At 43.1% G+C, this 16,599-nt stretch overlaps 1 protein-coding gene and 2 pseudogenes across 1 annotated transcript in view; 1 reads left to right on the top strand and 2 right to left on the bottom strand.

The window, feature by feature from the left end:
- Positions 1 to 16,599, bottom strand: part of CFAP97D2 (CFAP97 domain containing 2) — an 81,320-nt gene that overhangs the window by 1,740 nt on the left and 62,981 nt on the right. Inside the window, exon 4 of the mRNA XM_063953394.1 lies at positions 4,519 to 4,711. Within this exon, the coding sequence (XP_063809464.1) occupies positions 4,519 to 4,711 (193 nt within the window). The remainder of the gene's footprint in view (positions 1 to 4,518; positions 4,712 to 16,599) is intronic.
- On the bottom strand, positions 7,221 to 7,339 carry LOC135054274 (5S ribosomal RNA; annotated as a pseudogene).
- LOC135054263 (5S ribosomal RNA) lies at positions 13,266 to 13,384 on the top strand (annotated as a pseudogene).

The raw sequence follows: 16,599 nt of genomic DNA, 5'->3' as shown, positions 1-16,599 counted from the left end.
GAAACAACCAGACCTATAAGCAGGGCCGGATTATAATTATAGTATATATATATATATATAGAGGGGAAGGGGGGATTCCATACACTATATCTATCTATCTATCTATCTATCTATCTATCTATCTATCTATCTATCTATCTATCTATATATATCTCTATCTATCTATCTATCTATCTATCTATCTATCTATCTATCTATATCTGTCTATCTATCTATCTATCTATATATACACACACACACACACACACACACACACACACACACACACACACACACACACACACGCAGAAAGCTGTTATAGTAAATATTACTGAACAGAAAAATAGAAAGCCAATGAGTCTAATGTAGCAAAACAAAAACTATCACATTGTGGTACTCAGCTGGTACAGGGTCACCCCAAACCTGTCTGTGTTAGTATGATGTCGGGGAACGCTCTGCAAGTGTCTAAGGGCACACAAGCTGCTGGTTACAATAGCCCAGATCTATATAATCTGCCTTTCACAAAATTAATTTTCTGACAGCCCTACTTCAAGAAGAAAACTGTTAGCACACATACAGCATACTAACAGACACACACACAGCATACATACACACAACCTACATACTGTATATACACAACACACACACACAGCAAACCTATGGACACAACATACATACTGTACATACACAACACACACACAGCATACATACACATGTCACTAACCAAGAGAGAAGAGGAGGAGATTGTCACTGCCCGAGTCCATGTGAGCGGAGCTGCTACTGCACATACTCAGTAGCTCCCTCTGCTGTCTGCAAATTTATCCAGTGCTGCAGATAGCTCTGCTGATCAGAGCTCTCTGTGAGGAGCAGCCGTCCGTGCTTGCGCGGCGGCTCTGATTGTCAGTGACTGCAGGTGTGCCCGGCCAATGCAGAGATGGAGACAGGACTGTTTCCATCTCTTGAAAACAAATTTGGTCCACTCGGGTGGGGTAGTTCTGCGCCACTGCCACCAACGGCAGAACGTTATATATGTATAAATAAAGAAATCAATGTAAATGTCCAGTGCTTGCAGACCCTCCAACATGATCCGCCCCACTAGGTACAAAATGCTCTGTTTCTGGACTTCCCTCTTAATTTATGATTTCCATCACCTGTGTTGAACTAGTTAAATGATAAGAAAGCTGTTTCTTCACAGGTGATGGCAATAATAAATTAAGAGGGAAGTCCAGAAACAGAGCATTTTGTACCTAGTGGGGCGGGTCATGTTGGAGGGTATGTGCTTAATGACAGACAGGGTGGCCCCAATATAAGGGGGGGCTGGGGTAATGTGTCCCCTGGGCACTCCCCTTAATACGGCTCTGCCTATAAGCACTGGATCACTGTGCTATGACAACATGTTTTATTGTGGCTGTGGCACTAAGTTCTCATGTTTACAGTTGCCTCCAGGCAGTGCCAGATTAAGGTGTATATGGGCCTGGAGCTGAAATTTCCAATGGGCCTATTATGCGCAGCCACCAGGGCTGTGACTAGTGATGTGGGGGGGGGGGGGAGCATGACAAGTGGTGTGGGTGTGTGGTCTGCATTATGGGCTGTGACAAGTGCCTTCCCTCAATCACCTCAACTGACCTCCTTTAACCCATCTCTCCCCAATTTATTATCAATCCCTCCTTCCAGTAGTCATTAGCACATTCATCCACCCTATCAGCTCCTATAAAGCTCCCCTCACACCGCAGCACCTCTTACTACACTCACACCGACGCACTCCTTACTACACTCACACTGCACCACCCCTTACTACAGTACACTCACAGCAGTACCCTTTACTACACTCACAGCAACACCCCTTACTACGCTCACACCGCACCACCCCTTACTACAGTACACTCACAGCGGTACCCCTTACTACACTCACAACGCAGCACTCCTTACTATACTCACACCGCACCACCCCTTACTACAGTACACTCACAGCGGTACCCCTTACTACACTCACAACGCAGCACTCCTTACTATACTCACACCGCACCACCCCTTACTACAGTACACTCACAGCGGTACCCCTTACTACACTCACAGCAGCACCCCTTACTATGCTCACACTGCAGCACCCATTAACTACCCCCTCCTAGCACTCATTACCTATTCATTGATCAGTTTCAACAGCCCAGTGGCCGCTAACACATTCACCTCCCCACACCACCACACACACACACACACACACACACACAATACACACTACACACACATAAAGTACACACCCACCCACCACCACATACTGTATAAACACACACACATACATAAAGTACACACACTCACATATACTGTACACACACACAGTACATACATAAAGTACACACAAACCCACCACTACATACAAACACACACCCACACTCACGCACATATATACACACACAGTACACACTACACACACATACCATATACACACAGAACACACCAACCCACACAAAGTACACACCCAACCACCCCCACATATACACGAACAGCACACACTACAAACACATACAGTATACAGTACATACATACAGTGCACACACACCACACACCACACATACAGTATACACACACGCAATGCACACACCACACATACAGTCAGTGCTGCAAGTATGGCTGTACAACGTACTGGTAAGAAACTGACCATCTTGCTTGCAGTCGCTGCTGTGTCTGAGGGTAGGAGAGAGCAGTGCCTCTCCTGCCACTCAGTGCTCAGTACGGTCTCCGGCGGCGTGTATCTCAAAGGAGGCACCGGTGTGTTAGCCAATCAAAGCTCGCAGACTGGCAGCGGCGGCTCCTGATTGGCTGCCGGACCACAAGCTTTGATTGGCTCACAAATCGGCACTGCGGCCTGATTTGAGATACACGCCACCACGGAGACCGGACTGAAGGGCAGGAGAGGCTCGCATTGTGCTCTCCTACTCTCAGACACACACAGCGGCAACAGCAGCAATAGTGGTGAGCAGCACTGGGGGGGGGGGGGGGGTATGTGTGTACCTGGCATTGCGGGGCCATATATCTATCTGGCACTGGGGGGGAAGCATATGTGTATCAGGCACTGTGGGGACATGTGTGTACGTGGCACTGTGGGGACATATGTCTATCTGGCACTGTGGGGGCATATGTGTATCTGGCACTGTGGGGACATTTGTGTAGCTGGCACTGTAGGAGCATATCTGGCACTAATGGGACATATGTATATTTTGCACTGTGGGGACACATCTGGCACTGTGGGGGCATATGTCTATCTGGCAATGTGGGGCATATGTGTATCTGGCACTGTGGGGGCATATGTGTATCTGATACTGTGGGGGCATATGTGTATCTGGCACTGTGGGTGCATATGTGTATCTGGCACTAATCGATGCTACTAATCAGCGTAACACTAATTAATGCTACTAATCAAGAAGCTATTAAACTTACCAGACTTCATGCAGCAGCAGCTCCCTGTGTAGTCTGGGGGCTGAGCTTGGGACTGTGAGTGACAGGCTCAGGACCCCGAGTGAAGGAAAGACTGGAGCGGAGGAGCAGCCACCACACTGCCTGCATGGATCTCAGGTGAGAGTGCTCACTGCTGGAGCCAGAGGAGTCAGCTCCTGGGAGAGAGGAGACCGATGGCAGTATGTGACAGGAAAAAGTTATTTCCTGTCAACACTGTCACTCCTGTGGGCCTATTTTCAATGGACGGCCTGGTGCTGCAGCTTCATCCGCCCCATTGTTAATCTGGCCTTGCCTCCAGGTACTCTGCTATCGTCTCACAGCCAAAAAACATGTATGTTGGTGTGGCACTGACAAAATTTAACACCAGCATTTGTGAGGTAGAGAATTTAGACTATAAGATCCACTGAGGCAGAATATGATGTCAATGATTAAGTATTATCTGTAAATAATAACAATAATGGCTGCATTTTTTATTTATTGATTTATTTATTCTAAATATCTATTTTATTTATGTCTGACACAGGCTGATCACAGACACTGCCTGCAGTCCCTGCTCTGCCTGTGAGAAATCAGGAAGGACAGAGCAGGAAGATGGCATTAGTGCAGAAGTGATTGGTGTGAAAAGATTTAACAATTGAGGTTTGTTAAAATCTGCACTGACTGCATTTCTAATCAGAAGTATCATGCGATCAGCATGTGGAGCTGGGAGTAGATTTACTAAAGTTTCTAAAACAAGTGGTGGTGTTGTCCATAGCAACCAATCATATTCTATTATTTTCTGGGATGCAATAGACAAATGATAGCTAAGATCTGATTGCATGATGTAGAAAATACCTCCATTTTTTATTTTTAGATACTTTCTTTGCTAAATGTAAGTGAAACTGAAATAATGTGAAAGGTCTTCACAATATTATAGCAGAATTAAACTGAGAAACATGCCCCTTCGTTTGTGACTAAGCCTTCATAGATAAAAGTATAAATTCCATTTAATTCAATGTGACAAATCAAATGTATCTTTAAATGCTATTAATACATCTAGTCTCTACCAAATTCTATATTTTCTGAGGAGTCATATCCCCAAACTACCTTCTGGTGACGGGCGGCATACCATCCCCTTGGGTATTTTGCGATGCTGTCCATGTATTTCTCTGCTTTTACCCAGTCCTCATGCCACTTTTCAGCCCGGTACTGAGGCTCACACCTTGTAAGTCTGTCCCCAATGGTCTGATTTTCTCTGGAAACTTTCAGCAATTCTTGCTCTCTTTTTTCCTTGTTTAAACTGAGGAGGAGATCAAACAGTTTATTAGGTAATAAACAGAATACAGCTTTTTAGTATGTAGTTTGTATGTATCAAAATGATGGTTTTGTGTGTTTTATAGGAATTTTGTATTATTATGACACTTAGCCTGGGCCTCAATGTTATAGGTTTAACTGTTTTAAATTTATATTTTAATGTTAAACTGTCATTTGGTTCACTAAAACTGACTGTTTAATATAAAAAAAAAATAGAAATTTAAACTATTTAACAAAAACCTTGCAAGCAGACCTGTACTCTCCGGGTAGAATGTATGTGACCATCAATAGAAACAAAAAAAAAAAAAGAAACAGAGAATTTAATGGGCTATAAGAACCACTTGACCCATGTAGTCTGCCCACTAGGGTTAATTTTTTTGTCTGGATCCAATTAACTTACCAGAGTACCCAGAGGAAACCCATGTAAGCAACGAATGATCTCCTCCTTCGGTCAACCCTATTGTCAACTATTAGACTCGGCCTTTGGCCCTCAAGACAGACATGAGTGAGAATGGGAAAAGGACCTTGGCCCCTGTGTTGCCACTGGTACTATACTCTTGATAGGCTTGTGGCTATGCTCTCCTCTGTCATCCAAATTTGTTGGCGGGACTGTGGTCAGACGGGCAGGTATCTCCATATTTGGTGGACTTACCCTAAGGTCTCCGAATTTTAGTATGAATTTCGGGTTCCCCTAGCCTTGCTCCTGCACTGTTCTTGAGGATCCTTGAACTTTTTTTCTCTGTCATCCACTCCCAGACACTGGTAAACATTCTGCAAAATTAACCTCCCATATCCTAGCGGCTACCAAATGCCTTATAGAATGTTCCTGGAAACAGGTTGAAGCCTACCACGTTTCTGCACTAAAGTGCTTTATCTGGTTCATTGCACAAAATTACTTATTATCTCCATGATAAAAGACAACACTTTAACTCCGGTTTGGGCCCGATGGCTCCTTTCCAGGATTTCTTAAAGCATCCTCATGCCCCACCTTGAGCTTATGTCCCTGTCTCCTCTGTTATATCCTGCTCCACCTTCTCCCCACCATAGTCACTGAATGCTCTTTAGACCTTTCACATTCTTACTCCCTTACCCTTTGAACATTTTATTCCATTATTCTTTTGGTTGTCCGGATGGCAACCCTATCCCTTCCCTTCCTTCTCTCCTTTCATCCCCCCCCCCCCCCCCACCTCAGCTCCTAAAACCCTCATTATGATTGTTTCAGTATATGTTGCCTGATTATACTGTCCTACTGTTAGGTTCCTGGTGCTCAGAACAAGGGAGATGTTATGAAGTGAGTCCAGAGCACCAGGACGTAATACTGGATTTGGTGAAATGGAACGGGAATAGCCCCTGGCACCCTACCTCCGTTGTTTTACCCGTGTTGTCAATTCACGCTTGCAGGACTATGGTTTCTTGGGCCCATGGCAGCCGCGTTTGAAGGGCGGATTAGGTCTGCCCAACTCCGATGCCCCCTCAGGTCTTAAAGAGAGACAAAGCGTGAACTGAGACAGGGTAATAACAAGGGGCCCTCTAACTGAAACAACCAAAGCCAGGGGCTACTAACTAGCCTAAAACTAAATGTATGTGCGGCTTGCCGCCAAAGGAAAAGAACAACAAAGGAAATGCTGGCCACACGCCGACACAATACTTTTGTGTACCGGCGGTGACAGCATAAGCAGAACCCTCTGCAAAACACCAGTGACAGATACAACCAAGGAATACAGCGGCCTAGGCCGACGGACGCGGCAAAGCCGCTACTCACGGAACCGGTACAAATACTGGCAAACGGACAGGAACCCCCAATGCTGCCGACACAGACTCTCAGAACTGGGGGACAGGCAGAATCCCAAACGACAGACCGGTGGACACCAAGAAGCTAGAAACTCGACCAGGCATAGGCAAAGCCACAGGACTTCAGGACAGGAATGCTTCACGGCAGGACACGGGAACTGACACAGGAAGCAGCTAGTCAGACACTGCTAGACAGGAGCTCAGGAATTGGCAGGAACAAGCTCAGAACTCAAACACTCTGGAAGACTGGAAACCTAGAAATATCACCAGCGTCTGTGAATTGCACTCAGCCAGCATATAACAGAGAGGCCTAATTAATTATGTCATGCAGCTGCCCTGTTGCATGACTCCAAACTGACAAGATGCAATTAGCAAATAAAGAGAGGAGAGAAAGGAAAAAAGTGACCCTTGTTGGGAGCACTCACTCTTGGAAACAACTGTGATAGAGATTATGTATAACGTATTAGATATTAAAACGTAACCTTTAATTCTTGATGAATAATATAAGAGTACACACAAAATATGTTTAAAAAATGATTAAATAATTTGAATCGTAAATTCGGGATTGCAACTGTGAACATATGGATGAAAAACCATGTATATAAGGCAGACGTGCGGCACAAATTGCGGCAGAACCAAGAAATTGCCCGCCAGGTGTTGATTTCTACAGTAGGTGCAGTAGCAAAAGTATTGCCATCAAGCAAAACCTACAACACCTGGTATTCCTTAGTGGTCAACCACCTAAGTACTGACCAGGCCCAACACCGTATTGCTTCCAAGATCGGACGAGATTGGGCATGTACGGTGTGGTATGGTAGTAGATTTAAAGTCGATGAGCAAAGACCTGTAATGGGTATGCAGTTATTGAATCCACCAAGGCCTGGTTGTTAAAATGGGCAGATAGTCTCTTAAAAAAGAGACATATGTTTGACCATCATTGCACCAAAGTGTATTCCAAATGTATAGGTATACAGAGGTTTTAAATCATATGGTCAATCGGTTTTGCCAAATGGAGCCGCCTGTACGTTGCTTGTTTTTGTGCTATGCAACATTAATCCCAGAGGATTTTTCACATGTGGTAGGGCAATAGTGGACCCTTGTTATTCTGATGACATGCCAGCAAGATTAAAGATATCAAAACATGAATGTGTTTACAAGTAATGTAGTATAATTAAAACTGAAACTGCAATGATCCTGAGCAATCCACCATCCTCCCCCTCCCCCTTCACACAGCGTATAGGGCAGGGAATGGAAATGCACAAGAAAACATGTATTCAGCTGAAAAGACAGATTGGCAGAAGTGGATAGATAAATAGGGAATAAATCTCTAGAGACGTGATCTCCACTATCCACACTGAGGCTGGCTAAATCATTAGAGCCTGAAATGTAAATTGCTGTCTTAATAACAATCTTGTTAAATTGTTGTACTTGCAGTGAAAAAACACACAAAAAATATTGTATATGCTGTATGTCCACAGTGAGTCAATAAGAATTGTGAAAAAAACTGTGAAAAAAACTCAATTGCCAGAGCGGAAAGTAGATTGTTGCTGATTGTATTTAATTTTATCAGCAACAGAGTGACACTGAAAGTGTCAATAGATTGTTACCTTATGTATTAATAGCACCTTAAAAGCAACAGTTTATAGTGTGCAATGAAAAATGCCTTATTATAGAGACGGCATAGATTTGCCTGAAAGAGACCGATGCACACGGTGTTTAATTACAGCTGTGCGTGGCTGGAGAGCGGGAGACAAGTAAGAGTGCAGGATATAAAGAGATACTTGCAACAGCCTGTGCGTGTGTCCTGCTCGTTTGGTGCCGCTGACAGCTCGGCTTGACGAGCTGTGTGTCTTAACGGCTCCCCTGGTCTCCTCTCCTGCCGGTCTGCTGGTCACGTGAGCGCACTCACCGTGACCACGTTCACCTCCCAACGTACGTTTCACAGTAAGCTTGTTCACGGGTAGTGTGAACGGCGGGAGTGCAGACCTGGATTTTATTCTAATGAGATGATTATTAATTGGTTTCACCAGATGGTGATTGCGATGTAAAGGTCTGACTGCGTGTAATGAGCTTAATAGAGAAAAAGCTGAATAGATATGCTGCACAAAATGAAACTGCTATAGATAATTAATAAATGGATACCTGCAATATATATATGGAAGATGTCTTTAAAGATGAATTAATTGGAATAAGTACTGATATAATAAATTGGTTTAATAAATTGGTTGTATGTAAGTGCTGACAAGCATGTATGAAATATGAAAAAATAAAATTAATTAAAGTTAAATAGAATGTAGTGAAAATGGATGAATGATTAATGCCCGTATAAAACGTGTTGAAAAAATGGTGAATTGGGAGTGTTGTAATCGGATTGAGAATGTGAATGTGATGGGAGGGAAGGAGAATGAGGGGGGGGGGGGGGGGGTTTGAATTGCATTAATTAATAGGGTGAAGAATAAAAATATAAATGTGAAAATAAAAATTAAATATATAAAATATAAAATAAAGTATAAAAAAATATATATAAAAAATATATATATATATAAAAATATGTAGAGTAAGGGGGGGGAAAAATTTTATTGTGTGTGCTTAGTGATGGCAGTGAATTGTGATGGTGTATGGGAAGAGGGGGATTATAAATGAGATATATTGTGAAGGCTGTATTAGAATTGCGTGAAAAAAATGTAAATTGCATGTGTGACAAAAAAATTTTTTTGATGATGATGGTATGCTACTGGATGAAAGATATATGGGTTGAAAGTGTTTAAAATGAAAGGAAGGGCTGGGGGTGAGGTGGGTTAGGTTTGCTGAGGATGGAAAGTGGGGAATAAAAAAAGGGGGGGGGGAAGGGGGGGGGTTTAAAAAAAGGGGGGGGGGGAAGAAAAAGGAAATGAAATGAAATAAGACCGAATATCCCTGGTGGGATAGTTATTGCTGCCGTAATAACATATATGCAGTAGTGATATAATTAAGTTGGAAGGAAAGCACCAAAATTAATGGTTTCATTGAGTCCTTGAGGGTGTAGTGAGTCCAATCTGAAAGTCCACTCACATTCCTTCCGTAGAAGAGTGTTGGTCCAATCGCCTCCTCGTATACCTAGTTTGACTTTCTCTAGTCCACAGACTTTGAGTTCTTCCCACCGACCTGCATGATTACGGTCAAACATATGCACAAAATGAAACTGCTATAGATAATTAATAAATGGATACCTGCAATATATATATGGAAGATGTCTTTAAAGACGAATTAATTGGAATAAGTACTGATATAATAGATTGGTTTAATAAATTGGTTGTATGTAAGTGCTGACAAGCATGTATGAAATATGAAAAAATAAAATTAATTAAAGTTAAATAGAATGTAGTGAAAATGGATGAATGATTAATGCCCGTATAAAACGTGTTGAAAAAATGGTGAATTGGGAGTGTTGTAATCGGATTGAGAATGTGAATGTGATGGGAGGGAAGGAGAATGAGGGGGGGGGGGTTTGAATTGCATTAATTAATAGGGTGAAGAATAAAAATATAAATGTGAAAATAAAAATTAAATATATAAAATATAAAATAAAGTATAAAAAAATATATATAAAAAATATATATATATATAAAAATATGTAGAGTAAGGGGGTAAAAAAATTTATTGTGTGTGCTTAGTGATGGCAGTGAATTGTGATGGTGTATGGGAAGAGGGGGATTATAAATGAGATATATTGTGAAGGCTGTATTAGAATTGCGTGAAAAAAATGTAAATTGCATGTGTGACTAAAAAATTTTTTTTGATGATGATGGTATGCTACTGGATGAAAGATATATGGGTTGAAAGTGTTTAAAATGAAAGGAAGGGCTGGGGGTGGGGTGGGTTAGGTTTGCTGAGGATGGAAAGTGGGGAATAAAAAGGGGGGGGGGGGAAAGGGGGGGGGGAAAGGACAACACTATCAGATTTTGTAGGGGGTTTCTGTCAAGAGTGGCGTCAGGTCAAACAAGCTATTCAAAAACACTGGGGAATCCTACAGTTGGATCCCACTCTATCACAAAAACTTGGACCACAAGTATCCATGAGCTGGCGGAGATCGAGAAATTTGAAAGATAGACTGGTATCTAGTCATTTCCAATTAACCCGAGGAAAGCCACAATCCACGATTGGCACACATCCATGTGGTCACTGCAGAGCATGCCAATATATCCTTAAGACTGACCATATTCAGGACCGCTATGGCAAAGACGTCAAATTCAGACACTTTATTAACTGCTCAACAGAAGGAGTGATCTACTGTATAGTATGTCCCTGTGGACAAAGATATGTTGGCATGACGACCAGAGCCTTCAAGCAAAGAATTCTGGAACACATTGGATCCATTCGGAATGCGACCAAAGATCTACAAAAAATGAAGCAAATCACCTCTGTAGCACGTCATTTTGTTTCTAATCATGCAGGTGTGGGAAGAACTCAAAGTCTGTGGACTAGAGAAAGTCAAACTAGGTATACGAGGAGGCGATTGGACCAACACTCTTCTACGGAAGGAATGTGAGTGGACTTTCAGATTGGATTCACTACACCCTCAAGGACTCAATGAAACCATTAATTTTGGTGCTTTCCTTCCAACTTAATTATATCACTACTGCATATATGTTATTACGGCAGCAATAACTATCCCAGCAGGGATATTCGGTCTTATTTCATTTCATTTCCTTTTTCTTCCCCCCCCCCTTTTTTTTAAACCCCCCCCCCTTCCCCCCCCCCCTTTTTTATTCCCCACTTTCCATCCTCAGCAAACCTAACCCACCCCACCCCCAGCCCTTCCTTTCATTTTAAACACTTTCGACCCATATATCTTTCATCCAGTAGCATACCATCATCATCAAAAAAAAATTTTTGTCACACATGCAATTTACATTTTTTTCACGCAATTCTAATACAGCCTTCACAATATATCTCATTTATAATCCCCCTCTTCCCATACACCATCACAATTCACTGCCATCACTAAGCACACACAATACATTTTTCCCCCCCTTACTCTACATATTTTTATATATATATATATATATTTTTTATATATATTTTTTTATACTTTATTTTATATTTTATATATTTAATTTTTATTTTCACATTTATATTTTTATTCTTCACCCTATTAATTAATGCAATTCAACCCCCCCCCCCCCTCATTCTCCTTCCCTCCCATCACATTCACATTCTCAATCCGATTACAACACTCCCAATTCACCATTTTTTCAACACGTTTTATACGGGCATTAATCATTCATCCATTTTCACTACATTCTATTTAACTTTAATTAATTTTATTTTTTCATATTTCATACATGCTTGTCAGCACTTCATACAACCAATTTATTAAACCAATCTATTATATCAGTACTTATTCCAATTAATTCATCTTTAAAGACATCTTCCATATATATATTGCAGGTATCCATTTATTAATTATCTATAGCAGTTTCATTTTGTGCAGCATATCTATTCAGCTTTTTCTCTATTAAGCTCATTACACGCAGTCAGACCTTTACATCGCAATAACCATCTGGTGAAACCAATTAATAATCATCTCATTAGAATAAAATTCAGGTCTGCACTCCCGCCGTTCACACTACCCGTGAACAAGTTTACTGTGAAACGTACGTTGGGAGGTGAACGTGGTCACGGTGAGTGCGCTCACGTGACCAGCAGACCGGCAGGAGAGGAGACCAGGGGAGCCGTTAAGACACACAGCTCGTCAAGCCGAGCTGTCAGCGGCACCAAACGAGCAGGACACACGCACAGGCTGTTGCAAGTATCTCTTTATATCCTGCACTCTTACTTGTCTCCCGCTCTCCAGCCACGCACAGCTGTAATTAAACACCGTGTGCATCGGTCTCTTTCAGGCAAATCTATGCCGTCTCTATAATAAGGCATTTTTCATTGCACACTATAAACTGTTGCTTTTAAGGTGCTATTAATACATAAGGTAACAATCTATTGACACTTTCAGTGTCACTCTGTTGCTGATAAAATTAAATACAATCAGCAACAATCTACTTTCCGCTCTGGCAATTGAGTTTTTTTCACAGTTTTTTTCACAATTCTTATTGACTCACTGTGGACATACAGCATATACAATATTTTTTGTGTGTTTTTTCACTGCAAGTACAACAATTTAACAAGATTGTTATTAAGACAGCAATTGACATTTCAGGCTCTAATGATTTAGCCAGCCTCAGTGTGGATAGTGGAGATCACGTCTCTAGAGATTTATTCCCTATTTATCTATCCACTTCTGCCAATCTGTCTTTTCAGCTGAATACATGTTTTCTTGTGCATTTCCATTCCCTGCCCTATACGCTGTGTGAAGGGGGAGGGGGAGGATGGTGGATTGCTCAGGATCATTGCAGTTTCAGTTTTAATTATACTACATTACTTGTAAACACATTCATGTTTTGATATCTTTAATCTTGCTGGCATGTCATCAGAATAACAAGGGTCCACTATTGCCCTACCACATGTGAAAAATCCTCTGGGATTAATGTTGCATAGCACAAAAACAAGCAACGTACAGGCGGCTCCATTTGGCAAAACCGATTGACCATATGATTTAAAACCTCTGTATACCTATACATTTGGAATACACTTTGGTGCAATGATGGTCAAACATATGTCTCTTTTTTAAGAGACTATCTGCCCATTTTAACAACCAGGCCTTGGTGGATTCAATAACTGCATACCCATTACAGGTCTTTGCTCATCGACTTTAAATCTACTACCATACCACACCGTACATGCCCAATCTCGTCCGATCTTGGAAGCAATACGGTGTTGGGCCTGGTCAGTACTTAGGTGGTTGACCACTAAGGAATACCAGGTGTTGTAGGTTTTGCTTGATGGCAATACTTTTGCTACTGCACCTACTGTAGAAATCAACACCTGGCGGGCAATTTCTTGGTTCTGCCGCAATTTGTGCCGCACGTCTGCCTTATATACATGGTTTTTCATCCATATGTTCACAGTTGCAATCCCGAATTTACGATTCAAATTATTTAATCATTTTTTAAACATATTTTGTGTGTACTCTTACATTATTATTAAGAATTAAAGGTTACGTTTTAATATCTAATACGTTATACATAATCTCTATCACAGTTGTTTCCAAGAGTGAGTGCTCCCAACAAGGGTCACTTTTTTCCTTTCTCTCCTCTCTTTATTACCTATGTAATAGACCCATGGGAGCACCATCGACAATCACCCTTTTCTTTCTACCTAAAAAAGAACCCTTTTTTTGTTCAATGGTAGATGGTGATCAATTCCGGAAGTTTTTCTGGTTCGTCGGTTTTCTTGGAAACACATACTAACTACATATCCATTCAATCTCACTTAGTCTTGTGCGGCATCCTTAACCCAACCCTTTATCGCATAAGATGCAATTAGCAGCCAGGTGAGGCTGAACACATGGGAACAAGCTGCAATTACACAGACTCACCACCGGCAGCAAACAAGAGTATTCTTAAACAGAGCAACGGGAAATCCTGGCCTGCAAGACAACTAATAAACATAAAATAGGAATGAACCACTACCTGTGGTTCATAACAGTATCCTCTCCTTAAGGGTGAGATCCGAGCACCCCATGACACCCAAGGGGAACATAAACAGAAGTATAACATAAAATACATAACCAAAATGCAAAAATGGAAATGAGCCACAGCCGTGGCTCATAACATTACCCCCCCCCCTTGAGGAGGGGTCAAAGGACCCCAAAATTCAGACTTTCCAAAACAAGGTATACATTAAACCTGGCACTGGAATAAACATACAAAGACAAGAAACAGAAACAAGCTGTGGCAACAGCTTGTAACAGTGCCCCCCTCTTGACGGTGGCCACTAGACACAAGACAAGGAAAAAAAATCTTTTTTTTTTTATACACCACAAGGCAAGAGTCAGCAATATTTCTTTTTCTTTTTACCCTGTGCTTGCTTGGCGACACCAGGAAAGGAAGAAATCTCTGACTCAAAAAATTCTTCAAAACATAAAGGTCGAGCAATCAGATGCTTCTTCCGTCTCCTACCAGAGTGCCCCGGCATATAAGAAACCTCATCAGTTTCGGAATCTGAAAACAGACCATAGATTGGTTCCATTCCCCTAGGTACCGAAACTTTAGAAGATTTCCTGTAGGGAGAAGACAGAAAAGCACATCCAGTAGCCAAAGCAATGGGCTGAGATTTTTGTGCAGAGTTTACAGTATACAGTGGACTCTCAGCATATAAGACGGGTGACCTAGAGGAACCTGAACCAATTTCTTTGGAACCATATCTCTTAATAACTGCATCACTGAATGCCGGGGGATCCTGAAGAATGGGATCTTCAGCTTTCATTAGACTGGTTGCCCACTCAAAAGGCTCTCCTCTAAAGGAATAAATCAGATAGAGCACAATGTTCTCTGAAGTGATGCCCAGAAATGGTCTAGACAACAAAATGGTGTAATAGTGTTTGTAAAGCGCCAGAAATTGGACTAAGTCCCCATCAAAGATTATAGATGTTGAGATATCAACAGAGTCAGGATCTGCTTCCTTCCCATCTGACTGACTAGAGTGCTTAGCTAGGACCTGGTCACTATTGACCTTACTCGAGGCTGAGACTTTCTGAACCCCACCTGGGGCAGTGACTTTCTGAACCCCACCCGGGGCAGTGACTTTCTGAACCCCACCTGGGGCAGTGACTTTCTGAACCCCACCTGGGGCAGTGACTTTCTGAACCCCACCCGGGGCAGTGGCCTTCGGGAACCCCGCTGGGGCAGTGGCCTTCGGGAACCCCGCTGGGGTCAGCACCTCGGATTCTTTTACTGGGACTGAGCCGTCGGCCTCCCCCACTGGGACCGAGCCATCGGCCTCCCTCACTGGGACCGAGCCATCGGCTTCCCTCTCTGGGACTGAGCCATTGGCCTCCCTCTCTGAGTCGATAATTATCGAAACTCCTCCCGGGACTATGACTTCCGGGACTTTTGCTGAAGCTATAACCTTCAGAACCTCCACTAATGCTATGCCTCTTAAGTTCTTTCCTGGGGAAGCGACCTCTAGACCCTTCTTTGAGGCTGCGTCACTCGAGACCCCACTTGGGGATATTACTTCAAAGATCCCTTCTGGGGTTTTGCTTCTCGAGTTCCCTTCTAGAACTATGGTTTTAGATACCCTTTCTGGGGTTGCGCTTTTCAAGTCCCTACCTGGGGTAACAGCTTCTGAGACCCCTTCTGGTATGGACACCTGAGCTATAATATTTGATGTCCCTCTATAAGCTAGAGCATCGGGTACCGCTCCAGCACTCTGGGCATCGGGTACCGCTCCAGCACTCTGGGCATCGGGTACCGCTCCAGCACTCTGGGCATCGGGTACCGCTCCAGCACTCTGGGCATCGGGTACCGCTCCAGCACTCTGGGCATCGGGTACCGCTCCAGCACTCTGGGCATCGGGTACCGCTTCAGCACTCTGGGCATCGGGCACCGCTCCAGGACCCTGGGCATCGGGCACCGCTCCAGGACCCTGGGCATCGGGCACCGCTCCAGGACCCTGGGCAACGGGCACCACTCCAGGACCCTGGGCAACGGGCACCACTCCAGGACCCTGGGCATCGGGCACCACTCCAGGACCCTGGGTATCGAGCACCACTCCAGGACCCTGGGCATCGGGCACCACTCCAGGGATGTGCAACTCTGCTTGAACAGGAAAATCAAGAGAGGAGAGAAATATTCTCTTTTGATTCCTGAATCTATAATGGGGCTCCCTTGCCCAAGGACCCCAATTATAAGACAGAGAGCTTTTTAGTGTGGGTTGTGTGACAAGTACCTCTGCCACAGTAGAGACAGGAGTAGGTCTTGTATCCTGACTCAACTTGGCCAGAGGACAGGACTTGTCACCACACTTTGGCTTGCGCAACTCACAGGTCTGCAGAAAGTGGCCTAAACCCCCACAATATAGGCATAAGTTTAAGTTTCTGCGACGCAGACGCTCCTCTTCTGAGAGCCTGGGCCGCAGAAAACTTTTAAACCTTTTCTCTTCAATTAAACCAGAGGATTCTCTTGTCACCATACTGTGAACAAGAGT

The sequence above is a fragment of the Pseudophryne corroboree genome, chromosome 2 (genome assembly GCF_028390025.1).
Source record: "Pseudophryne corroboree isolate aPseCor3 chromosome 2, aPseCor3.hap2, whole genome shotgun sequence".
Classification (NCBI taxonomy): domain Eukaryota; kingdom Metazoa; phylum Chordata; class Amphibia; order Anura; family Myobatrachidae; genus Pseudophryne; species Pseudophryne corroboree.
Note: the sequence above shows the minus strand (reverse complement) of the source record. Positions and strands in the feature narration are given on the sequence as shown.